The sequence below is a fragment of the Gastrolobium bilobum genome, unplaced genomic scaffold (genome assembly GCF_033153095.1).
Source record: "Gastrolobium bilobum isolate Gb01-03AN ecotype WA unplaced genomic scaffold, APGP_CSIRO_Gbil_v1 utg1802, whole genome shotgun sequence".
Taxonomy (NCBI): domain Eukaryota; kingdom Viridiplantae; phylum Streptophyta; class Magnoliopsida; order Fabales; family Fabaceae; genus Gastrolobium; species Gastrolobium bilobum.
Window position 1 is genome coordinate 53,815 of NW_026897076.1, and position 26,144 is coordinate 79,958.

At 38.1% G+C, this 26,144-nt stretch overlaps 1 protein-coding gene and 1 long non-coding RNA gene across 3 annotated transcripts; one reads left to right on the top strand and one right to left on the bottom strand.

The window, feature by feature from the left end:
• Positions 1-574: 574 nt before the first annotated feature.
• LOC133303877 (protein N-terminal asparagine amidohydrolase) lies at positions 575-6,624 on the bottom strand. 2 transcript variants are annotated; one of them, XM_061503847.1, is made up of 9 exons: positions 6,452-6,624; positions 5,112-5,294; positions 4,499-4,563; positions 4,273-4,372; positions 4,119-4,157; positions 3,836-4,027; positions 2,015-2,193; positions 1,611-1,730; positions 575-856 (listed from the first exon to the last, which is right to left on the bottom strand). In XM_061503847.1, exons 1-9 carry the CDS (start codon positions 6,503-6,505, stop codon positions 751-753), a joined length of 1,038 nt encoding a protein of 345 aa, XP_061359831.1. In that variant the 5' UTR covers positions 6,506-6,624; the 3' UTR covers positions 575-750. The 2 variants fall into 2 exon arrangements, with proteins under 2 accessions (XP_061359831.1, XP_061359832.1); XM_061503848.1 differs by lacking the exon at positions 6,452-6,624 and adding an exon at positions 6,047-6,140.
• Positions 6,625-20,795: 14,171 nt separating this feature from the next.
• LOC133303880 (uncharacterized) lies at positions 20,796-24,951 on the top strand. The gene is made up of 3 exons (XR_009750526.1): positions 20,796-21,339; positions 24,096-24,162; positions 24,748-24,951. It is a non-coding gene; the product is annotated as an uncharacterized LOC133303880 (long non-coding RNA).
• The last annotated feature ends 1,193 nt before the right edge of the window (positions 24,952-26,144 follow it).

The following is a 26,144-nucleotide window of genomic DNA, read 5'->3' on the forward strand; positions in this document are numbered from 1 at the left end:
AAATTTCTTTTTTTCCCCGCACTGTCATTTTGAGAAATATGGTGAGATAACAAATTTATACATGCTAAATGTATTGTCCTCCCTTTGATAGTCATCCATGTAAAATCAATATGCAATTGCTATGCATTTATGTGTACTGTGTAGATTTACAAATAGCACACTATTGATTGCAGTTTGTATTTATTCGACATGACTGCACATTTATGCTTGGTATATACATGTTTATTTATTTGACACTTTTATTTATAGATTGTTTATCATTTATTTCCAGCAAGAGCAAGGATCAAAAGTGCATTGTTAAATGAGTTTTATCATTTTTGCAAGTGCAGGCTGGACCATCTTCATTATTATTATCTTGATGTCAAGCACAACTTTTAAATTTTTCTTCTTCATGTATTGCGTGATTTTCTGAATTTGATTGGCCATTGTCATATACTACTACATGTACAAAAAGTTGGAGTTAGGTACCTCATAGTGTTGATTTAAATAAAAGGCAGCGAAATACTTTTGTGATTTGCATTAATTTTTACGAAACAAACAAATCAAATTTTTTTCCGACGTGCAATCGCACGGGTAATATATTAGTTATGGTTCTAATAATAAATACTAAGACAACAATCTAAAACAGTTAACTGCAATTTGATAACTTATAGCTAAAAAGACAAATGAAACGTCTAATGAGATGAACATTTCAATAAGACGACAATCTAATTATTGAAAAGGATTTGCCCGAGCAACCTTAGACTGTCATCAACACCTTCTCCACCTTCCATCAGAACTCCTTGAAAAAATGCGAGGCTGTTTCTTGGGAAAAGTTTCTATCCAGTGTGGATGCTCAATCAAATAATTCCACTTCCTGAAGATGGGAAATGTGATCATTATCTCATTTTATATTTATAGAAACTTGAGTTTCTAATAAACAATGTACTGTACATATATTTTGATATCAGTCTAGTAGTGTGCTCAGATATGCATAAAAACAAACAAACAAACAAACGATTCTAATGTTGCAAAAACTCTCGGGTGCAGCTAGAGAATATATCAGAGAAGAAAATCAGTTCCAGATATATGAAATGTGAAAATGGTTACTCAATGTTTGAATTTCAACATCATCATTGAAGAGAGGGAAAAGCCCGGTGCACAAGGCTCCCCGACTTGTGAGGATAAGGATGAGTATGCAATTTTACTCTTGCATTTTTTTGTAAAGGGACTGTTTCTTAGACTCGATCATGTGATCTTCCGTTCATAAGAAGCAACCTTACCGTTTTTTCAAGGCTCGTCCTCTCGTTATTGAAGAGAGATGAGGAATAATTAAGGCAAATAAATCAAAGAGTTTGAAGTTTTAAAATTGAGATTACACAAGGGAAACCAACCTCACCAGTTGCAGCGACAAGTTTTTTTTTTTTAATAGAAACTACAACTATAAATTTGACAGTTCAATTAGGTATGCAGGCCTGTCAAGGTACCATTTCACCCTTTGAATAATTTTAGTTATATATAAAGGATTGCTTACAGAAATATAAAATAATAATTCAAAAAATTCTGATATCCATCTTTGAAATAAGATAATATCTTGATACATTTAAATCAGAATCAACCATATGTTTTACCTTCTCAAATTATCCACAAAATCTGGGCCCTCAGCAGTAGGTGAGGTAGAACAGATTGAAAGAATTTCTGAATCAGAATAATGCTGTAGTGACAAAGCAATATCATATTGGCGAAGAGTCCTAAATAAGAAGGGGCCAAGAAGCATCAGTTTAACAGAATGGAAAAGAGGATTACATGCATCAATATATAAAGATCATCAACCATGGAAAAAAGATATAATACCATTCCTTCCAAATAAGAAAACTATTTTCACCAATATGCATGGCCTAGCACAATTTATTCTTCTATTTTTATTTTTATTTTGGTAAATAATTTATTCTTCTATTTTATTTCTGCATTGGGTTCATAAGAATTTTTTTACATGTAGGGCTTGAAGATGAATTCATGAAACTTCAAAAGTTACCAGAGACAAGGAGCAATTTTGAACCGGTCAGTGACAGAATCATATGTCTCTAGTAACTTCCCGTTCCAACTGCTATCATCATAAGAAGTAGATACTCTTATTCTTCTGACAATTTCATCTGGACATCTAGAACTTCTATCAAAACTTGCTGGGATGACAATTCCTGTTTTAGTCTCCACCTGAAATGGTGCATAGGATGTAAGAAGTCAGAATCCCACTTAACGGTTTGACTATGCATGTAACTATCACACCAAAAAAGACCACTGGTTTTGCCAAGCCGTTGAAACCAAAAATTTATCATGTTACTATAAGTGCTTTCACCATGCTATATGTGTATATAATTTTAAAACTCAGATATTATTGTCTGTTCTAACAAGAGGTTTCCATGGATACTATGATTTGTAATGATCCTCAGTAGCTTGCTCATGGATTCCTGATTTCCTGTATACCATTAAATTCTTACCCAATATTAATATGCATTTTTTAATAACTAATACATCAAAACTGATCCACTTGTTGTAGAAAGAAATGTCTGTGAGCATATTCCGTCATTATGTAGATCATTCAAGTAGTCTATTAATGATTCAAGCATAGTATGCCTCTGTTGATGTTATACAAAATTTCAAAATGCGGGAACAAAATGAGTATTTCTGTTGATGATTGATGAAAATTCTAAACATGTATTTCTATTGATGATGGATAATTAATTGATAATGCTAAACATGCCTCTGCCATCTCTTTCGGGTTTATCCTATGAGAAACCTTGGTGGAGGCAATGGCACAAGACTTGATGGATAAGAAAGAGGCATTGAGGAAACTAAAATTCCATTTGAACTGAGCTCAATCCCATATGCTAGCTAATTGTTCACTGGAAACCATCCACGGTTCAGCAAGGGGATTGAGTTTATTTGAAAGTTAGACCTCACTGCCAAGGCTCTATGCCTACCCGTTTGCATCCTAAGCTGGTTTCGCTACAATGACCCTTATGTGTTGATTAGAAAAATTGGTCTAGTTATATTCCACCCTCAACTCCCTCCTCAAGCTTGGATACACAGTTTTTCACATGTCTCAGCATAAGAAGGCAGTGAGGAATCATCCCGTGGAGGATACACTTCCAATGGACATGCAAGAGGATGCAGTACTCTACTCTTTGGCATGGATTTTGGGTGTTGGGGCTATTACAAGGCATGGGGAGCAGGTGGAACAGGTTCTTTCCAGGCTTTAACCTTGAGGACAAGGTAATCCTTCAACTGGTGGTATTATTTCTTAATAAGGAGATTAAGGTTTGGAGGGTATATTCAAGGAGGAACAACCAGAAGGAGGTTGGAAAGAGGTGGCTACAGTGACATTTAAGAGGTTAGGTGTTAAATAGGTGAAATTGTAATGGGAAGGGATCTTTTGGGGCAAATAACTGAAACTGAGACATTCTCAATTGGAAGAAAGGGACATCCTTGTAAGAGGATTCTTCCTCTTGTAATCACCAGTTTCAGAATACAGCATTCTTTCTCTCTCTTTCTCAATCTTTACAATGCCTGTCACACCTAATCAATAAGATTATTAGTAATTCTTTTGTGATGATCAACTATGTTTACTATAAATACATCCCTTCTCTAATCCACTCGTTACAGTTGAATTCGACACATTTATGCATCCTCTTCTTTTGTTAATCACATCAGATCACATCCTTAACACCAATATTAATATAATGTTATTATTCTGAGTATTCTTTTTCCTTATCTAAAACCTTATAACTTCAACAAGGTTTATCAAATATTGTATATGAATCAGATGTAATAACAAGATTTGAAAGCAGGAGCTGACCATAAATCCATTGAGAAAAGGGAAAGCATTTCCATCAGAATCTCTTCTGGTATTATGTCCAAGAACACAGATAGTTTGAATGTGAAACTTCTCCTCTCTTGCCCATAAAGTGTGAACAATCTTTGAACACAAAGGAAAGGAATAACCATCCAAATCTGTATGGCTTTCTGATACAGTGCTACCATTAGCATGCTGCACAAAAGTTTAACAGATTAAACACCAACTATTCTAGAGGAAACTACATTTTGAAAATTCACTAACAAAGTAGAAGACCCAATCAGACTTGCAAGGAAATATCTTCATAACCCCCAATTAGATGCACCTACAAATTTTTAATAAAGCAAACCATAAAGGAGTCATTAAAGAGACTAATGACAAAAAAAAAAATCACTAGAAAGTAGAAACAAAAAAATAAAAAATAAAAAAAGGAGACGCACATCAAATTCAGCCTCCAAACTGCCCTCAACAAGTAGTGATAACATTTGAGAGAGGCCCATTTCTACAATTTCTGGTGAATCCATATGAGCAACTGATGTCCTGCAGTATTAAATTAAAATTAATAAAATCAGAAATTAAACACTAAGCAGAAAGAACATATGTAAAACTCAATATATAGTGGACTTCTCATCTATGTAGTAACCAAAACCAATCCTTAACCCTTACATTCCATTCCTTTGGTTCCGAATAACAAGGCCAACACACGTTGTTGCTTCATCAGTGCCAACAAACTAGTGATGTGGAAAGAGGAGAAGAAAGAACATAAATACTATGTCAAAAGAAGAACTGTCAAACCCACCACAATAATTGAAATGTAAATTGGCAATCATACTGGAGTTACTGATTTAATTAAAAAGTTAGAAACATAAACCATATCAACATATTTTAAAGAGAGTCTCTCACCTTTTGCTCACATTTCTTGTATCAGTTTCTCTAACAAAAACGAAGGAAGGCCAACAGGAGCCCAAATAAAAGTAAAAGATCAAAGATACATATGCAAAAAATGTACAGGATAGCACGCAAGGAAGAACCCATGGACCATTCAGGATAGGAAAAAGAAATTCCACATACAATATCATTTACAGTCCAACTAAGTGTGAAGTGCTCAAATTCAATTATTAGTTGCATGCCAAAATGAACTAATTTAAAATTAAATTTACAATTCAACATGCATTATCACTTGCACATCACAAAAGAAAAGGGGAAATGTTTACATTTGAACTTTTGAAGTAATAGATATTAGCTTAATGACATTACAAAGGGTTAAAAAGTTACATACATCGACAAATACCGGGTCAACAGTAGCATATTCTCTTTGGAATATATAAACCCATTTTGGTCTCTCTGGACTAGACTCTTCAGACACTGAGAACTTCCTCTCCGGGTTAGCCTTCAAACTGTTTGAGACAGATAACAGAATGGGATTTTCCAACAAAGCAAGTAGAATATCCGATTCCATTCCCTGTTCAGAATTACAGAAAGTCAGGCATTTCACGTGTTTATTGAATGATTCTAAAATCAGTTTTATACTTGCAAGGTGATTCACATTTGTTCAAGGAATAACTCACAAGATCATGCATTTTTCCGAGAGCTCTTCTTTGACACATAGCATGAGAAATAATAAGTTACATCATTGCATGCTCTCTATAATTCCTTCCCTTTGAGATATAAGTTAGCCTTATTTATTTAAAAAAAAACTTGAAGTACATGGCAATTTGTAGATATGAGGTCCTAAGTGTAGAAGGTCAAATGATAAGTCTAAGCACATGAACCCAATATGTCCATGCCTTCACCTTTTTTCCACCTTAGATCTTGTTCTCAACAAAACTAATGGAGTTAGCCACATCCTTAAATAAAAGACCAGTGGTACCAGAAAACAAAAACAGCCACAAATTTGGTCCAATCCATCCAATAAATAATGTCATGAACCAACTCTCCCAAAAGCTTAACTTGTTAGGTGAACACACATGAATGTGACCTTGGAATGCAAAACCCACCTACCTTGTACTAAAATTCAACTTTTTATTAGAAGATTGGAGGCAACAAAATCGAATTCTATACCATATCTGAGCCAATGGTTTGGTACATGACACATGTTTAAGCTTTTGGGAGAGATGGTTCATGACTAGTGAATGGTTTTAAATCACATCTTTAACAAATAATAAAGATTGTTAGAAAATAATATAAACCATTAAAAAAGCGCTCACCCAACACCTTGAAGTTTTGAGTTGAATTGGTTCTTTATAAAGATATTTGATAAAGAAGATTAAGTTATCCCTTTTTCAATTCTCTCCTGAGTCCTGATCCCCACATCTTAATGAAAGTATGAAACGGGTCTCAGTTTCACTTTTCTTCCAAGCTTAAGCTTCCTCTCAATCAAGTAAGATCCGTGAAAATGAACCCTTCCCTCCTATAGTAATAAAAACAAACTAAACTATATTTCAATTATAAGTTAACGAATGTGTAATCTAAACAAAACAAGTCCCCTCCTAGAACGCCTATAATGATATATGTCAAATAATCAAATAATAATAATAATAATGATCACATGAAAACAAATGGATAATTGGGGTAAAAAAAAAAAGGAGGGGGAAGGGAGAGAAAGGAAGAAAGAGAAACCTGAGATGACGAGGATGAATGTCGAGAGAATGGAACCCCATCAACGAATATCATGATTTTTGGGTATGGATAGAATAGAACGAAGCAATCTTAGTTAGCGTTGAAAACAAGTTGCCACTGGTTGCTGGTTACTGTCGCAGACGAGAGTGTCCGTGGTGTACCTAGAAGCACCCGCAGTTTCTTAACGGTCTTTTTGACTTTTCTTTTTCTTTCTCTTTTTCTTTTATGCAAAATGCAAGACATGTTAAGTTTTAATTTTTTATTTTTTTTTGCAAGTTTTTTAATTCGAGTAAAATGATAATGTGCAAATTTAAACCGCACATCGTCTTGTGTGTGACTTGTGTGGCATGAGATGCATCGCGTGTTTTATTGTGTTGATTTTATTCCAAGTCGTTAAAATTTTCAGGCTGTTTGATTCAACATGGATGTTAGAGTTTTATTGTTGAAAAAGAAAATATATATATTTATCATTAAAATCTCCATTACCTCACACTCTTGGAACACATTATTCTCTCTAGAAGATTTTCTCTACAACATTATTTTCTCAAGAAGCTTGCATCTACAAATCTGTCAGCATTATTTTATCATTATCAGATGGTCAAGACATCTATATTTCAGCTGTTAAAATCTTCAAGCTGTTTGATTCAACATGGACGTTATTTATCATACATTCATATCACCAACATGTTTTATTGCTGAAGAAGGGAATATATATATTTATCTGAGAATCTCTATCACTCTCTATTTTGGAACACATTATCCTCTACAGAAGCTTTCATCTACAACATTATTTTCTCACAAAGCTCGGATATCTAATTCTGTCGACTTTATTTTATCAGATAATCAAGACATTTTTATTCCGGTTGTAAACACAAGTTCAACACAACACGATTGTAAGCCGTAATAGAAGAGTCTCTTGAAGCACTCGACCATCGCTGACCAAACAATCTATACTTGATGACAACAAACAAACAACTCATGAAGGCCGACGTAATACCGATCGATTAAATTGTATCCTGGTTGGAACATTGCACACTACGAGTAACCGGCCTAAGCTGCCACACATCTTGGCACCCTGACTCTGCAAGCTACCAAGCTGGGGGGGCTTCACAACACAATTGCAAGCCAGAATAGAAAATTCTCTTGAAGCACTCAAACATTGTCAACCAGACAATTCATACTTGATGACAACAAACAAACAAGACATGAAGGTTGACGTATTACCGATCGGTTATATTGTATCCTGCTTGGAACACTGCACACTACGGGTAACCGGCCTAAGCTGTCATACATCTTGGCACCCTAACTCCTTCAAGCTACAAAGCTGGGGGGCTTCTATTTTGGATACTCACCTTAGACCCATCAGTTAGGTCCAATCTCTTAAAGCCCAAATCTAGAGCCTCCTAGAGGGCACCCATAGCAAGCCATAGAGGCTCACCATTGGGCCATTCCTTTTCCCTGCACTGCTGCGGTGCTGCCCCTGTACACTGACAGTGGGCAGCATATCCTGTCTCAAGACAAGACATGGCTTGATGAGACAGCTCATGGGACTGACCGTGTAACACCCCGTGTATACCCAGTTTGTTAATATGTCATCGTATTAAGCCACACTTAATTTAAAATGTGGAATAACTTTTTACTTTCAATTATGACGTCATTAATATTACCAAATTAATTACTTAATCCTTTTCATAAAACATCGCCTGTATGTAATTGCAATTAAACGGCTATCTATATTGAAATAACCTCAATATATAAATAAAAGTGAGTATCTAAGTCACGGAACTACAACACGTAGACCGGACCATAATCCTGATACATTAATACAACTCAAATCTAAGATAGGACATAGTCAATCAACGTGGCACGAAAAATCCCCATGCTCACCAAATAAGGCAACAAGCCCAGCAAGTCTCAACCACAACAACATAATAGTAAAGCTAAAAACATAATAGCAACATGCATATCCAGCATCTCAGCATAATCAGTATAACAGATAAATATCAATCAACTAAGCTCCGGTCTCCTGCCGCTAGAGGTCTCAACCCCCGCATTACCTGAACCTGAAATAAGTGCCCCAAACGTGTGGTGAGATCTCTAAAAAGAATTTTAAGTAAGACAGGGGGTCCTCAAGGATCTTCCACCCCAAGCTCACTTACATGTGCAATATAAGTTCCAAAAGCAGTTAAACAGTATAAGTTCCAAAACAGTGCAATACAGCAGATAATCATGTCATGTGTGTTATAACTATTCTACTGATCAGAGAAGTGCAGGAATACGTCTATTACCCACACAGTACACGCCCATGCTGTACCTGCCCCCAGGACCACCCCATGGCTTCCTGGCTAGGCGAAACACCACATACATATCATAAAGCAATTGCACTTAACAACTCAATAGGATTTCAATAAAACAGTACATGAAAACACATCATGCATATAACCATCCCCCCATGGGACATGGTGGAACAAACAATGGCTAAACCGAGGACACGAAAGCTTACCTTGCAAGCTAGCTATCCAAGCCAAGAGTCCACACAAGCTCAAAGCCCAAACACAGTAGAATCACAATCTGTTTCGGACCAGCAATCATATCAACAACCATAGCTCAAAAGCATATACATAAAGACAACGCTTCTCTTTTACGTTTCATGTCTTAAGGCTTCTCACAAAGCCACAAGCCCTTAATCACTTGATTCTGACTTAGTTTAATTATTACAGAAGTCCCACTTCATCAAACTAGGGTCCACAAACCCATAACAACATTCTGCATGAACAATGCAGCTACTATTCTTTGAAAACCCAGAATATTCGGATATTTGTCGGGGCAATATCTGGATATCAATATCTGGATATCACAAGACCCCATATCCGGATATCAATATCCGGATATCCATATCCAGATATTTCGCGACAGAATGCAGATTCTGCATTTCGCGAAGATATCCATCAAAGGTTCAACTTTTACCAAATACAAACGTTCAAAACTCTATTTTTAGGCACATACAGGTTCACATAAGTGTTGGTTACTTAAACAACTCATTATACATGCCAAGACTTCACTTTTAACCATTAAATCTCATGATCAAAGGTTGGTAACACTTACCCAAGGTTCAAACTCAGAAAAGGAGTGCTCTTGGAGCTAACCACCAAGTCCCCACAGTTCTGACTTCTCCAAGATACGAAGATGGAGATCAAAGGTTGATTCTTTGTACCAAAGATCACTCCTTGGAGCTCCCACAACCAAGGAAATGGCCCCCAACACCCAAACAAAGAAACTCAGCCCCACAACAACCAAAAATAGTGGCTGAGCAACCAGAAAAGAGCCCCCTTTCACACTCACAATGATCCCTCTCACTCACACAAGGTAATAAGTGAAGAGAAATGGAAGAAAAGAGGTCACAATGCTCACAAAATGGATGAGGAAGCAATGGAACAGTGTTTAGCTGGTCAGCCACCCAAGGAGTCACGTAGAAAACTGATATGGCCTAGGGCTTAGAGCCAAATATGAGTATTTATAGTGGTTTAAGTCTTAAACACACAGTATTAGCATTAATAGTTACGCTTAGCATTTTAATCTCAAACTTTGGAATCTGAACCTACTCATTTTTCTAAGATTTATCATATTTTTATTTTATTTTTCGCAGCACCTTTCCGGTACGCGCTTTTCCATAGCCAGTATCAGTTCTGGCACCGATTCTCTATGAAGTACCGACACTTCAAAAATCCTGACGTGTCGTGTCTGACACTTTCCGACACTCCGACACTTCCCGACACTCCAATACTCGTTGCAAAGACTCAAAACAAAGTTCAAAAGTTACGTTGCGTTGCATTTTGAGTTCCAACTAATAGATTCGTTAGATTACGATTACGATTTTATTGAGTTTAATATAAACATTTGAGATGTATTATGTTTCTTTGCAAAATTGATTGGTATTATAAGTTTAGTTTTATTTTTTTCTTAAATTATTGAATACTAAATATAATATACACTCATAAATTAAAAATATTATGTAATATAAAAATGTGTCCTAACGTGTCGAAATTTAACATTTTTTAGAATTAAGGTATCGGAGTGTCGTGTCGTGTCGTATCCCGTGTCTCGTGTCGGTGTCGTCAGTTCTCATTATTTTAACTTGAAACTTGAAATCACAGTCTTATATATTATTCTAGGAATATTCATGCACTTATTATAATTTTTCGGAATACTTCCTCGGTACGCATTTATATCGAGGACCAGAACCGGTATCTGCACTTTTCGTCAGAAAAGCGACTTTCAACATTATTACTCACTTACCATAATTATTTAAGCCTCATAATAATTATTAGGGTCAATTATGGAATTATTTCCTAATTTCTCAAAATTAATTAATTAACTTGCTTAATTAACGGTGCGGGTTCTTACATTCACCCCACCTTTTTAGGAATTTGCCCTCAAAATCAGAATATATCTGTCTCAGAAGTCGGGATACTTCCGGAGAAGCTCGTCCTCTCGCTCCCAAGTACACTCCTCAAGAGTTCTTCCTGTCCACTGCACTTTGACCATCGGAATGATCTTGCTCCTCAACTTCTTCTCGCCACGATCGAGAATCTTGAGTGGTCCGACGGGAGTTTTGAAGTTCTCCCGAACTTCCACATCATCTGGTTGCTTGTTGGACGTTTAGCAAGTGCACTAGTCGTACAAGTAATAAAATGATGAGTAAAGATCGTTCCTACGAGGATTTGTGTCAAGCACTGACTAACCATATGTACTTGAGTTGAATCAAACAAAAGTTCATAGATTGCATAGATTTCTTGTCACTAGAAACTACACTGAATTGAATTAAAACTTGATAAATAAAGAAAATGTAAATTATAATGTAAACAAGTAGTCAGATGTCATTTTTCCTCAAACATGAATTTATAGATGAACCAATTTCCATTATGAATTATCTACTATGTGATGTTGATCAACCTTTTTCTTATCATCTCAAGATGTAATCCCTTACTACCCTGATAGACACATTAATCAGAAACCCCAATCCCTTGGTGATTCCTTTCTTAATACATGCATTAATTACTAAGGTCTTAAGATCACATCAGAATCCTAGCATTAATCCCTTGACTACTAGAACACTGATGATGAAGTTGTCAAAAATAGAGAAATAATGTAAACATGTATGTTCTACACTATTCCTCAACATGAAGAATTAATCAAGACAACTTCATACAATCATATAATAGATAAACAAAACATCTAATTAACCATTCATAAATTCAAACTTGAGTTCCATTGAATCAGACTACAAAGGACTCTCCTAAGACATAATTGAAACACAAACAAGAGAAGAAAGATAGATCAAACTCCATTGTCATGATAGTTGAGTCTTCAATCTCCAAGTACAATTACATAGGAAATACTAACTATAACAAGAACTAATCCTAAGAATTTGGAAATTCAGAGAAAATGAGGAGTCAGATCAGATCTATGAAAGACCTGATCTGATCTCCCTTCTCCTAGTGTGATGAGAAAAGTCAGAATAAGATATGATGGATTGGATCTGATATCTGGAATCTGTCAGAATGTGAAGGCCCTTTGTCCTTTTATAATTTACAAATTACAACTGAAAACTGACATGGGCGCTAAAACTCTCATTTCTGGACGTTTTAGCGCTCAACCTTGACGGATGCCCAACTGCTTTTAACTGTCTTGGGCGCTAAAACGCTCAGTTTTGGGCGTTTTAATGTTCAGGCGCTAAAACGCTCAGTTTTGGGCGTTTTAATGTTCAGCACCTAGAATTTTCCCATTCTTCAGAATCTTCTTCCTTCTCTCTTTTGCTTCTTGAGCTTCATTTCCCTACAAAAACAATGTAAATTTTCAACATAAGCTTCAGAACTTGTATTTGAGAGATTTCCAGGACATTAACCTCTTTTTCATCCATTTAATCACACAAATTGATATTAATTCATGCTTAAAAACCTGATGAACTAAGGGTTCATCACACCACGTGCGAAGGATCTGCTATGTACTTCCGAAGCTGAGACACGCGAAACACGTCATGGATGTTGGCCAAGTTCGGAGGCAAGACAAACCGGTAGGCAACAGGTCCTACTCTACCAAGGATCTAGTATGGCCCTATGAATCTCGGGCTCAGCTTCCTCACTCCGAGGGCCCGACCAACACCGGTGATAGGTGAAAGTCTCACAAACACGTGCTCACCGTCACTGAACTCCAGTGGACGATGCTTAACATCTTAGTAGCTCTTGTGGCGATTCTGCGCCTGCTTCAGCTTTTCTCTGATCATCTGGATCTGCTGGGTAGTATCTTGGACAAGGTCCAAGCCAAGCAACTCCTTATCTTCAACCTCAGACCAGCAGTAGGAGTCCGACACCTCCTACCATACGATGCCTCGTAGGGTGCTATGCTCAAGCTAGCATGGAAACTGATGTTATAAGAAAATTCAACCAATGGCAGGTACCTATCCCATGCTAAACCCTACTCCAAAGTGCAAGCCCTCAACATGTCCTCCAATGTCTGGATGGTTCGCTCAGTCTGTTCGTAAGTCTGAGGGTGATAGGATGTACTCAATCTCAACTGAGTACCAAAATCTCCCTGCAGCGCCTCCCAGAACCGAGATGTGAACTTCGGATCCCTATCACAGGTGATATTCTCGGGCATCCCGTGAAGCCTCACGATCTCGCGAACATACAATTTGGCCAACTGCTCTGAAGAGATGTTCACCTTTACCGGAAGAAAGTGGGCAGACAAGGCAATCTGTCCACAATGACCCATAAAGAGTCACGACCAGCCTGAGTCTTAGGCCAACCCATCGCAAAGTCCAAAGAAATGCTCTCTCATTTCCACTGCGGTACCTCAAGAGGTTGAAGCTTACTAGGCAGCTTCTGGTGTTCACTTTTCACCTTCTGGCAAAGCAAACACTAGGACACACAAACAACAATGTCCTTCCTCATTCCAAGACACACCGTCTTGGTCCTTCACAAAGTCCAGGCACTCTCTCTGCACTTGCGCCTATTGGATCTTCTCCAAGAGTTCGTTCTCTTCTCTCTCAGTCTCCATCTCGAGAAGTGTACCCCCAAACAAGGAAGTCACCGTTAGATCTCGAAACTTCTCAAAAACATCAAAAGCGTCACTCGACACACTGGGATCACCAGTCACTCTCTCAATAGAGGTGACCTAACCCCACATACTCAAAACCACACCAAACTTGAGTGAGTTTGGTCCTATTCCATGACTCTAGCCTCAACAAGACTTACAATTTATAATCAACATCCTCAACATAAATTCATATTCATTTCACAGCACGAAATCATAATCATGTTCATTTCAACCAATACATGTTATTTAACATATTCATTCATATAATAACGTACCTTAGTTCGCGTACACCTGCAAAATTTTCAATTTCAAGAACATAATATCTCAAAAACTCAATGCAACGATATACCTCAATCTCCATGGTATCTGCAAAATCGAGAGTCAATTAAAGGTGAAATAACATTGATACATTACCACAATTTATCGTACTTATTTCATGCTTTAAACTACTCCAGGTGTTAACATGCCATTTACTTATGAAGCATATTAATAATCAACATAAGAACCTAGAATCATGGAGACCACTCAACCCACGAACTACTTGTACATGCACAAAACTCGCATATACAAGATCGCGCATGGCCTTGCCACAAAATTCAAGTGTTACCCACTTAAATTCCTTGAAGAGAAACTCGCATTCTCCACAAGGCACCATCACGATTAAGTAATGGCGTAAGGCATCATACCTTATAACAAAATTGACCGGTGCTTCCCATGGAGACACGCTCGGTCTAAAGAAGTCTTTCGCCGAAAGATCTTCAATGAGCTTCTTCAGCTCTGCCAACTCCGGTGGCAACATCTGGTATGGTGCTAGAGAAATAGGCCCCACACCAGACAACAACTCAATGGAGAACTCTATCTCCCGCTGTGGCGGAAACTCAGGAATCTTCTCAGAAAACATCTCGAGGAATTCCCCCACCACAGGAATGCCAGTGATATCCTCCTGTGTCCCACTCACCAAACCTCCCAACATGACATAACCAAATGTCCTGCTCACAAGGCTCTCCTAGCCTGCAGCACAGAAATAAAAGGCGAGGAACTGGCTGTGGAATCACACGGAGACACCATCACTCGCTAAGCACAACAGTAAATCATTACACAATCTCTAGACAACCAATCCCTGCCCAGAATAATTTCCAGATTAGCCATCGGACATCCAATCGAATCTACCGAGTAGTCACAGCCATCCCACTGAAACACGACATCTCGATGTACAGTGGTAGAATCACACTTTTCTCCGGTGGCGGTGGTCACCCGCAACGGAGGAGAAAACACAGACATAGGCAATTCAAGCCCCACAGCATTCGAGGTTGCAAAAAAATTGAATGCGTAGCCCCGGAGTCAAGCAAGACATTAACAATAGATCCATCAAAGGAAACAGTACCTCAGACAAGGTCCGGAGCTCCGTCCGACTGCTGCCGATTCAAAGTGTAACTCGCCCCGTGGAAGGTGGCACAATAGGTGCCGCTGTAGGTGGAAGGGGAACCATCTGTAATGGAACTTCCTGAACTGCTGCAGCTCTCGCTGTCGACGATGGACACTCTCTAACATAGTGGCCCTCCTTGCCACACTGGAAACATATAGTCTGGTCGGTGGCACACGGCCCCAGATGAACCTTCCCACATCCCGTGCATCTGGGAGTAGGAGGTTTCGCTGTACTCTCCTGAGTGGAAGTCCTCTGAAACTGATTTGATGCTTGCCTAGCCGCTAACTGCTTCCCTTTATCTTTACTGGCAAACTTCCTGTCCTTCCAAGAAGTGGAACTACCAGTTCCCTTCGTCTCAGCAATCTCGGCCCTCTTGGCCTTACTCGTCAAACAAACATCCTCAATGTCCCGACACTGCTTCACCAGTGTCCCAAAATCTCTCGAAGCCGCTCCAGCAAGGGGAACAGTTATCTCCTCGCTAAGTCCCCTACGGAACTTAGCAGCCAAAAAGGCCAGAGTAGGCATAGCCATCCGAAAGTGTGCAAACTTCACCAGCTCATTAAACTTAGCCAGGTACTCGTCAACAGACAACGAGCCCTGCACCAACCTGTCGAACTCCCCCTGCTTCCTCTCCTGCGCATCATAAGGGAAGTACCGACCCAGAAAGCAATCCTCGAAGAATGGCCATGTCATAACATGGCCCTGCATCTCAAAAGCGTGAGAGGTGTTCATCCACCACTCATGGGCATCGTCCTCCAGCATATACGTGGCGAACATCAGCTTCTGTGGATCAGTACACTGCATGACCCGGAAGATTTTGTCTAACGCCTGTAGCCATCTCGCCGCCGCAATAGGATCATACGACCCATCAAAGAAAGGTAGCTTATGCTTACAGAAAGCATTAAGCCGACGGTCAAGCACGTCGCGATCCTCAACCGACTCCACATAGGGTTCCATCACCCTAGTAAGAGGAGTGGCACCCTCAACGTGACTCAGGCTCTTGTCTTGAAGGCTAGGTGGAGGTGGAGGTGGAGGTGGTGGCGGAGGGAACTGACCAACAGCAGGACCAGCCCTCATCTCCTCCAACATGACTCTCATCGTAGTCAAGTTCGCCAGGCGGTTCGCCTCCAATACATCCTCAGTGGCTTTCCTATTCGCCTCTCTGACGGCGTCTAGCATAGCCTGGTTTGCCATTCTCATGGCCTCCTGGTCGGCAATTCGCACCACTTGCATCTCATCCAATGCAGCCAGGACATGATCAGATTGATCCCCGCTAGTTTCTCGGTTCCTCCGAGGTAGTACCATGACTCTGCACAACTTACACAAAGAGTGAGTTGATCAGGCCCACGCAATGTGGTCACATATGCATCATCATAACAAAACCCAATGGAGAGAACGCACAGACACGACTCACAACAAAACATCCTAAGTTATTGCAATACATACAGGCTTTTCCCTAGAAAGTTCTCTGATACCATAAAAAGTTACACTCCATGTATACCCCGTTTATTAACATGTCATCGTATTAAGCCACGCTTAATTTAAAATGCGGAATAACTTTTTACTTTCAATTATGACGTCATTAATATTACCAAGTTAATTACTTAATTCTTTTCATAAAACATCGTCTGTACGTAATTGCAATTAAACGGCTATCTATGCTGAAATAACCTCAATAAATAAATAAAAGTGAGTAATAACCTCAATATCTAAGTCACAGAACTACAACACGTAGACCGGACCATAATCCTGATACATTAATACAACTCAAATCTAAGATAGGACATACTCAATCAACGTGGCATGCACAATCCCCATACTAACCAAATAAGGCAACAAGCCCTGCAAGTCTCAACCACAACAACATAATAGTAAAGCTAAAAACATAATAGCAACAGGCATATCCAGCATCTCAGCACAATCAGCATAACAGATAAATATCAATCAACTAAGCTCTGGCCTCCTGCTGCTAGAGGTTTCAACCCCCGCATTACCTGAACCTGAAATAAGTGCCCCAAATGTGGGGTGAGATCTCTAAACAGAAATCTCAGTAAGACAAGGGTTCCTCAAGGATCTTCCACCCCAAGCTCACTTACATGTGCAATATAAGTTCCAAAAGCAGTTAAACAATATAAGTTCCAAAACAGTGCAATGCAGCAGATAATCATGCCATGTGTGTTATAACTATTCTACTGATCAGAGAAGTGCAGAAATACGTCTATTACCCACACAGTACACGTCCGTGTTGTACCCGCCCCCAGGACCACCCCATGGCTTCCTGGCTAGGCGAAACACCACACGCATATCATACAATAATTGCACTTAACAGCTCAATAGCATTTCAATAAAACAGTACATGAAAACACATCATGCATATAACCATCCCCCCATGGGACATGGTGGAACAAACAATGGCTAAACCGAGGACACGAAAGCTTACCTTGCAAGCTAGCTATCCAAGCCAAGAGTCCACACAAGCTTAAAGCCCAAACATAGTAGAATCACAATTTGTTTCGGACCGGCAATCATATCCATAACCATAGCTCAAAAGCATATACATAAAAACAACGCTTCTCTTTTACGTTTCATGTCTTAAGGCTTCTCACACAGCCACAAGCCCTTAATCACTTGATTCTGACTTAGTTTAATTATTACAGAAGTCTCACTTCATCAAACTAGGGTCCACAAACCCATAACAGCATTCTGCTTGAACAATGCAGCTACTATTCTTCGAAAACCCAGAATATCCAGATATTTGTCGGGGTAATATGCGGATATCAATATCCGGATATCAATATCCAGATATTTCGCGACAGAATGCAGATTCTGCATTTCGCGAAGATATCCATCAAAGATTCAACTTTAACCAAATACAAACGTTCAAGACTCTATTTTTAGGCACATACAGGTTCACATAAGTGTTGGTTACTTAAACAACTCATTATACATGCCAAGACTTCACTTTTAACCATTAAATCTCATGATCAAAGGTTGGTAACACTTACCCAAGGTTAAAACTCAAAAAAGGAGTGCTCTTGGAGCTCACCACCAAGTCCCCACAGTTCTGACTTCTCCAAGATACGAAAATGGAGATCAAAGGTTGATTCTTTGTACCAAAGATCACTCCTTGGAGCTCCCACAACCAAAGAAATGGCCCCCAACACTCAAACAAAGGAACTCATCCCCTCAACAACCAAAAACAGTGGCTGAGCAACCAGAAAAGAGTCATCTTTCACACTCACAATGATCCCTCTCACTCACACAAGGTAATAAGTGAAGAGAAATGGAAGAAAAGAGGTCACAATGCTCACAAAATGGATGAGGAAGCAATGGAACAGTGTTTAGCTGTTCAGCCAACCAAGGAGTCACGTAGAGAACTGATATGGCCTAGGGCTTAGAGCCAAATATGAGTATTTATAGTGGTTTAAGTCTTAAACACACAGTATTAGCATTAATAGCTACGCTTAGCATTTTAATCCCAAACTTTGGAATCTGAACCTACTCATTTTTCTAAGATTTATCATATTTTTATTTTATTTTTTGCAGCACCTTTCCGGTACGCTCTTTTCCATAGCCAGTATCTGGCACCAGTTCTCATTATTTTAACTTGAAACTTGAAATCACAGTCCTATATATTATTTTAGGAATATTCGTGCACTTATTATAATTTTCTGTAATACTTCATCTGTACGCATTTATACTGAGGAGCAGAACCGGTATTTGCACTTTTCTTTAGAAAAACGGCTTTCAACATTATTACTCACTTATCATAATTATTTAAGTCTCATAATAATTATTAGGGTCAATTATGGAATTATTTCCCAATTTCTTAAAATTAATTAATTAACTTCCTTAATTAACGGTGCGGGTTTTTGCAGACCGGTTCACTACCCCATGCTAGAGAGGACTCTCATCTCTAAAGACCCTCTCACACTGCTGGGTTTAGTATGCTCTTTTCACTTAAGCCCAATAGCTTTAGTGAGAGTAAGCCCAGAGTCTAATTTTAACCCATGAAGCTTAGGGTTTATTTTGGATTGGGCAGAGTATATAAACTCTCTTTTCTCTCTAGTGCCTCATAGGGTTACAGACATCAGAAACACACCAAAGAGGCAGACATTCATCATCTGAACAGTTTCCCACACGACCACCTGATCCCCTTGAGTCATAGCCTGGAAGATCAACCGTAGAGCAGATTTTGCGACCGTTCGTGGTGCGTTGCTGCAGATTGTGAGGCTGTAGAATGAGAACTGAACGTGAGGATTAGTCACGCTCGCTACTTCACCCCAGGTAATCAAAGTGGTGTCTTTATTCTTCATCGCATCGGTACGATGCGCTTCCGCTTTTCTGATGATATACCTTCATGTGGTATCAGAGCCGGATTGTGATGGGGATTTAGATTAGCTTTGATTTATTTATTTATTTTTGTGATTTTGAAAATATGGCACCTTTGTTCTGTATCTGTTATCAATATTCATGTTGATTCATTATAGTTCTTTTTCATAAAAGTTTAAATTTTAATCGGTAAAAATACTTTAATCCATGGTTAGGGTCTCTCGTGTATTTCTCGATTTGTAACAAGGAGGCTAATCCAATATGATTAGGTTTCCTCCTTGCTTTTTTTTTTCGGAATTTCTGTGTATTTTTCCAATATTTTGTAAAAGTTCAAGATCGGAAAACCGCGAGGAAGATGCGCAGTCAGCACTGCCAGAGACTTTTCGATGACTTACCGATCCCAGAATTGGGCGATCCATATATGGTTGGAAAGAGGACGGAAAGACGAACGCAGCGGTTGGTGGCTCTTCGTCACTGGAGCCTCCACGTGCCGGCTCAAGCGGCTGCGAGTGGCCAACACTCGCCAGCAAAGAATGAGAGCGAGAAGGAGCGTCCGGCCACCTTTTTGGGTGGTTCCGGTGGCGCACTCGTGTCTATATGGCGGTCCTTCCCCTGGAGTTTCGGCTTGAGTTGACTTCGGGTGACGGCACGGCAGACCTGACGGATTGGGCTTTTGGGTTTTGGGCCCATGAAAACCCTAAAGGGACTTGAGACAGATACTATGGGCTAGGCGAAAGTTGAATTCCAAAGTTGTAATATTTATTTTTTTTATTTTTATTTTCTTTAAAATAGGAAGGCCATGGATTAAAGTAATTAGAATTTATTATTTAATGCTTTTATTGATTGGTATCAATTATATGTGCGATTAACATGTTATCGATAACATGTCATATAGGATAGGAAGGTCCCATATTGCTGCATGATCAGATGTCATACGTGCATATTTTCTATTATGTCATTACCGACTAGAATGATAGTTTATGCACGTAGTTTTTTGATTTTAAATATTCCAGTAAAATAAAATTATGATAATTATGATTTTAGAAACAAAATCTAGATTAATGGTTATATTAATTTCGAAAATTAATTAATTATTATGATTTTGGTAAAATCTAGAATAATCAAATTGATTATTTTTGGAGTTTTAAAATCAAGATAAATTAGTAAGAAAATTTCCTAAGAGAGTTCTTTTATTTTGCGAGTAATTTATGGGTCTACTAAAATGGTCATGTGTTAAACACACGCTACATACCCTAATCATGTATCATGACTGTGTGAAGCACACACTGACCGGATTTTAAGACCTTAATGATTTCAAAATTCAGATAAGCTAAGTGATGCACGTTCATCGGTGCTCTTGCTTACATAGTTTTTGAAATCAAACAAAGGATACTCTCAATTAAATAATTCTTGGAAATTGGAAAATATTACTTATGTTGAATGGAAGGAAATTTAAATTAAGAAATTAATTTAACCTTCAAACTGTACAAGGAAGCCTCAAGGCTAATTATTGATCTCTATTCAAAACCTCATGGAGTTCCCCCCATCCACTTCCTAAGTTGCGAACCCCATGGGTGATGACCAAGAACCCAGAAATTTCATTCCATTCTCTCATGCACTCCACATACCTTGAACCCCTAAGACAAGAACTCCGTCTCCTTGCTGTCGGCTGAAGGTACACCTCCAGGAGGGGAGGCGCTAATTTTGCGGTCTTTCTTGTTGTCGTTGCTCTGTGTGATTTGATGGAGTGCTCACTGCATGAAGCTCGAAATCCAGAGTTTCCTCATCGTCTTTCTGCCTCTCTTATGTTCAGCCGAAGACCTTCATTCAAAGAGGTAAAGCAATTTCCTCCCCTTGTTCAACGCGAATTAAACCAGTTCTGATTAAGTTTTGTTTCGTTCCACTGCATGCCCATGACTCGGCTGTGGTTGAGTCTCTCTTTCCCTTGTATATAATTGGAATCGGTCCCTTGGAGCAGTGGATGAAGGAAGTTGTTGTCCATGAGTGAAAGTTAGTTGTGTATTCTTGAAAAGAGGTAACGTCAAAATCCCAAATTTTTCCGCACCTTGCTGATTCGGTTTACATGTATAAATTAGGGAAATTATTGTCTTGTCACTCCTACACCTTACTCCCAATTTTTTTTTTAAATTCTGTTATTTTTAAGCAGCCCTAGGACTTGATGCAAGTAGGCTAAAAACTGAATTTTTGAACTTGAACAATACTCATTTAATGATGTTAGACCAGCCTTGGACTGGAGAATTGGGTTAAACTTGGTATGAATTAAGACTGCATGAACCGTTGCCTAAGACCTTGTTCCATCACATTTAAACTTTGTAGAAATTACCTTGTAAATAGATAAATTATGTGTCTTTAGTTTCTGGCCAAAATTCGGACTTATATGCGTATTTAGGGGGTAGCTTTGTGTCATCTTAATTCTATTAATTCTGCCATGTTGGAACCAATGGGGTTTTGTAGTTACACGACAAAGAATCATTCTTTTAGCTTGGACTATAATTTCCCTTGTTGAAATATGTTGCTACATCATACCTTGTGTAACATCCCTCGAAATTAGGAAAAACTAATACAGATTACGCTAATCTCATGATTACTCATGGGGAATTAATATTGAGTTAGTAGGTAACATTTCACACAATTAGGGAAATACATAAAATACCTTAAAGTATAAGAATGCACGTGTAAAAAATAAAAAAAAATTAAATTTGATATATATATATATGTATTGTTTGTTGGTCTTCGAAATTATTGAGAATTAGCATAGGATTAAAATTAAGTTAGGAAATTATTGAAGTATAGTATTAAATGAAGATTTATTTTAGACATATGAAATTTTAATTATAAAGTATAGGAATGTATTAATTGTAGCACATAAAATAAAATAAAGCATGATGTTAATTAGGCCTTATCTGAACCGAAAAAATTATTGGGTTAGCTTCTAGGTAGTATCATTTTTGGGCTGCATATTTTGGTCCCTAGAATGCTCATTGGCCGAACCTATAGGGTTTTAGGAAGGGTATTGGATTCAGCCCAAACTCTCCACTCCTTGCTAAAGTTTTATCTCATCTAGCAATCATACAAGACAATTCTCTATTGGGTAGAAATCAACACATGGCAAAAAGGATAAGCCATTTCATCCCCTTGTTTCATGCGCTGTAGTGCTGTCAAAAAGTTGGTAGCTTGTGTGACTAAACTACCTTAGACCAGCCACACTCCATCTCTCATTCACATGTGCCTAGAGCCTTGAAAAAATTCTGATGTAGCTTGCTTAAAATGACAACTTAAGTCAGCCTTGTCATAGTTTTCTTGTCACATGCGCGTGGGGGGGGGGGGGGGGGGAGGGGAAGGAAAAATACAAATCTGGTTGCTTGTAACCAATAAAGGAAAGTGTGGTCAGATTGCATGTAAAGTAATAGGGCAGAAGCCTTACCCATCTTGTCACCTTATGCGCTCCAAATGAGGGAAAGTTTCAGCCACTTTCCTGATGGCACACACAAGCTTAAATCAGCCTTCTCAACCCTCTTCTTTCATCACCAAGCGCTGAGTTAGTGAGGAAGTAGGCTGGACATTTTGCAACCTTTCTTTCCCAAATTTTTTTCTTCTTTGACCGTGAGAAACAGCAAGAAATATACCAAGAAAAAAAAAATAGCCAAACTACATCTTACTATTCTCTTCTCTTCCTTGAAACCGTGTACCCTTGTAAGCCATCACCATATTGAAGAGCTCCTTCCACTTCCTGCTTGTCTAGCCGAGGTCCTTGATGCAAAAAGGATTTAACTCAAGAAAATCTTCTTTTCTTTTCGTGCACACATCTGACGTTGGAGGATTGGACTGCTGTGTTCGTAAAACTTAGAAAGTGGTGTTGTGCTCCTTGTTCCATTCGACTTTCTTGTGTGCTGCCAGAGAGGTAAGCACTAAACATCTCCTTCCTTACTCTAGTCAAGTCGTGAGGCATATTAGGAAATAGCCTTTGTATCTTCTTTAGCCTTATTATTATTTCTGCCTTGAGAACATTGGGTCATAGTTTGAAAACATGAAGAAAAGTAACGTTGAAATAATCATATAATAAATTTTGGGGTTGTTACAAAGTAAAATAATAAAACAGCATGTTTGGACCCCCTTTATGGCGCACCCTTCATGGAGTAATTATGTTAGAATAAATTATCTTAAATGGTTGGTTTAGATGAAACCGATTCTGATTTAGTATCTCTCAAAAAAATTTATGAAAATATTATGATAAGAACAACATGCATAGACCTCTCTTATAGCGCACCACTCATGGGTCAGTAAGCTTTAGAATAGAATTGTCTTTGATGTTGGGTTAGTTTAAAATCAATTCTGTTTTGGTAAGTTTAGATATGCTCTAAGCTTCATTTAAATTAAATATACAGCAAGCTAAGTAGGCCTTATTTTGCGCCCCTTTGAGTGGAAAAGTGGAAGTTACATAATTTATTCTTGAAGACCTCCTATGTGTTGAAAACCGAACCTATATTAGATGTAAGTGATAGGATTTGTCTCTAATTAATAAAAATAGGGCTGCTGTATTTTATTTAATTGAAGTTAGAAAATTTGTGTAGATGAAGCATGAAAACCGATTCTGCCCTAGTGGAGCTATTAAAAAAAGTGCTCACTGTTGAAAATGTATAAAGGTTGAATTAGAATCAAAAATAAATTTATTGAAAAAGAACCTTAAGGCCGAATGCTATAGGAATTATTAAGTTTGGGAATTTGATGAATAAATTGAATGTGCACTGATTTATTATACTGTAAAATTAGGTGTGAAAAATCGTTGAGACGTTGGACTGTTTCGTTGTGAATCGGTAAAGTAAATTCCGACTACGAGGTATGTGTAAGCGGTATTACCTAATGTGACTATTGGCTAGTGTATGGAATTGTGATGTGTTGCTCACATTTGTTCTATGTATGTTATGATGATGATGAGCCAATGGTAAGAATATGAAAGGATGATATGATATATGCATACATTTTACATCATAATACATTTTTTTGTTGGGTGCGATTGCATAACATGGCATGTATACTTGATTCATGACATCTTGAATATATATATATATATATATATATATATTTGTATTGAGGACATGTGACTGAGCATGCATCATATAGGCATGCCTGGTACCAGGAGAGGGGACACTTGGCTTCAGTCCGCATAGGTTCCACAGTGGGATTCACCTTCATGGGAGCCATTAGGAATACCCACTGTGATGCTACGCGCACGACGGTGCTATGACCGTAAAGGAAAAAGGGCGTTATATACGCGTTATGATATATGACGAAAATGATTAAATGTTTGAAGTGACTATTTATGATTTTGTGCCTAGTTAATATTGTTGCATTATGGTTTTGTTGCCACACTACTAGGATTTTCTCTCACCCCTTTGGGGCTGCTATTTTTACAAAATGGCAGGAGGACGTAAAAGCTTTTGAGGACTTGGATATTTGCTGTTGGCTTCCACTGTTTGGGCATGCTGCTATTGATGTGATATTTTATGGATGACTGTATGAAATTGAGAAGCTTTTATTACTGTGAACTATGATTTTATTATTGCATTACGATTTTATGACCAGCAAGTATTTTGGAAACAGATGTTGAAACGTTTGCGAAAAGGATTTTGACATGTTATCTAAATGTTGAGTTTTGAAAAGTCTTTGCGAGCACTTTGTAAGTTGCCGTACTGGGGTTACGGACCTCCGATTTTCTTATAATTTATATGCACGCGTAGCCCCAGGTGTCTAGTTTCATTATATGTAAACCTTGCAAAGAAATTCTGAAAGATCGATTTATTATGAATTTTACCAGCCAGGACATTTGTGATATTTCCACTATTTTCTCTCTTATTTTGCGAGTTATGTTTCGAGGGGAAAACGATCTCCAAATCACAATTATTTTATATGAACGTGAAGCCCCAGATGTCTAGTTTCCAGATTACAAAGAATATATTTTTGAATCGTTGAACTGGATTTTATACGAATTTTTAAAGACAGCAAGGTCTATCAGGAAATTTATATTTTTAATAGGTTTAAGAAATTTTGCGTACTCTGATTTTTGTAATTAACCAGATCCCCTCTTTAGTTTTAATTGGCAATGTAAAAGCGAATTTTTTTCAGTCTCTAAAATACTATTAAAGAACTCAAATTCCGCTTAGCAAACAACTCTCTTGGAGGCCTACAAGAGAGGGTGTTACACCTTGTATATGAATTAGAATAATTTGACAGCATGCTATATGTTCCCTGTAGCGCACCATAGGTCTAAGGAAATAGAAATTATATGAATGAAAAATCATGAGACTTTTTTATGAAAACCGAATTGGACGTGAGTAACGTTAAATTGTCTTCGCTTTAACAAGTTAGAAAAAGAACTTGAAGCCAGAAAACATAGTTAGTAAAAGACTTATGGAAAATGTGTTAAATGCTCAGGCTTGTAGGTATGGCTAATGCTTGTAAATTATAAGAATCAACGTTTGAAACTCTAGTTGGTTTTGCTTGATTAGGTGCGCATAAACCTTGAATGTGGACTGAGTTTGCTGCTGTTTGATTTATATTTGGGAACACGAGGTAAGTGTTTGGTGGTAAGACCTATTGTGACTATTAGCTAGCGTATGGAATTTTGAACTGTTGCTCACATGTGCGTGATGATTTGTATTCTGTTAAATATTGATTGGTAATCTGCCTTTGAACTTGACAAGATGGAAATTCTGTTATGAGAAGTAATTGTTACGCGGCAGCTTGGTATTGAAAATACATGAAAGATTTGCTATTATGATGATGATCTAGTCATGCATACATACATCATAATCATATGTT

Bases quoted from the DNA above. Each gene is read 5' to 3' on its own strand.
- LOC133303877 (XM_061503847.1), bottom strand. From the start codon at position 6,505: ATGATATTCGTTGATGGGGTTCCATTCTCTCGACATTCATCCTCGTCA. The intron at 4,373-4,498 runs GTAAGGGTTAAG...TTAATACTGCAG, and splicing joins CGGAACCAAAGGAATGGAAT to GACATCAGTTGCTCATATGG. The intron at 4,158-4,272 runs GTGCGTCTCCTT...AAAAATTTGTAG, and splicing joins GTTTGGAGGCTGAATTTGAT to GTGCATCTAATTGGGGGTTA.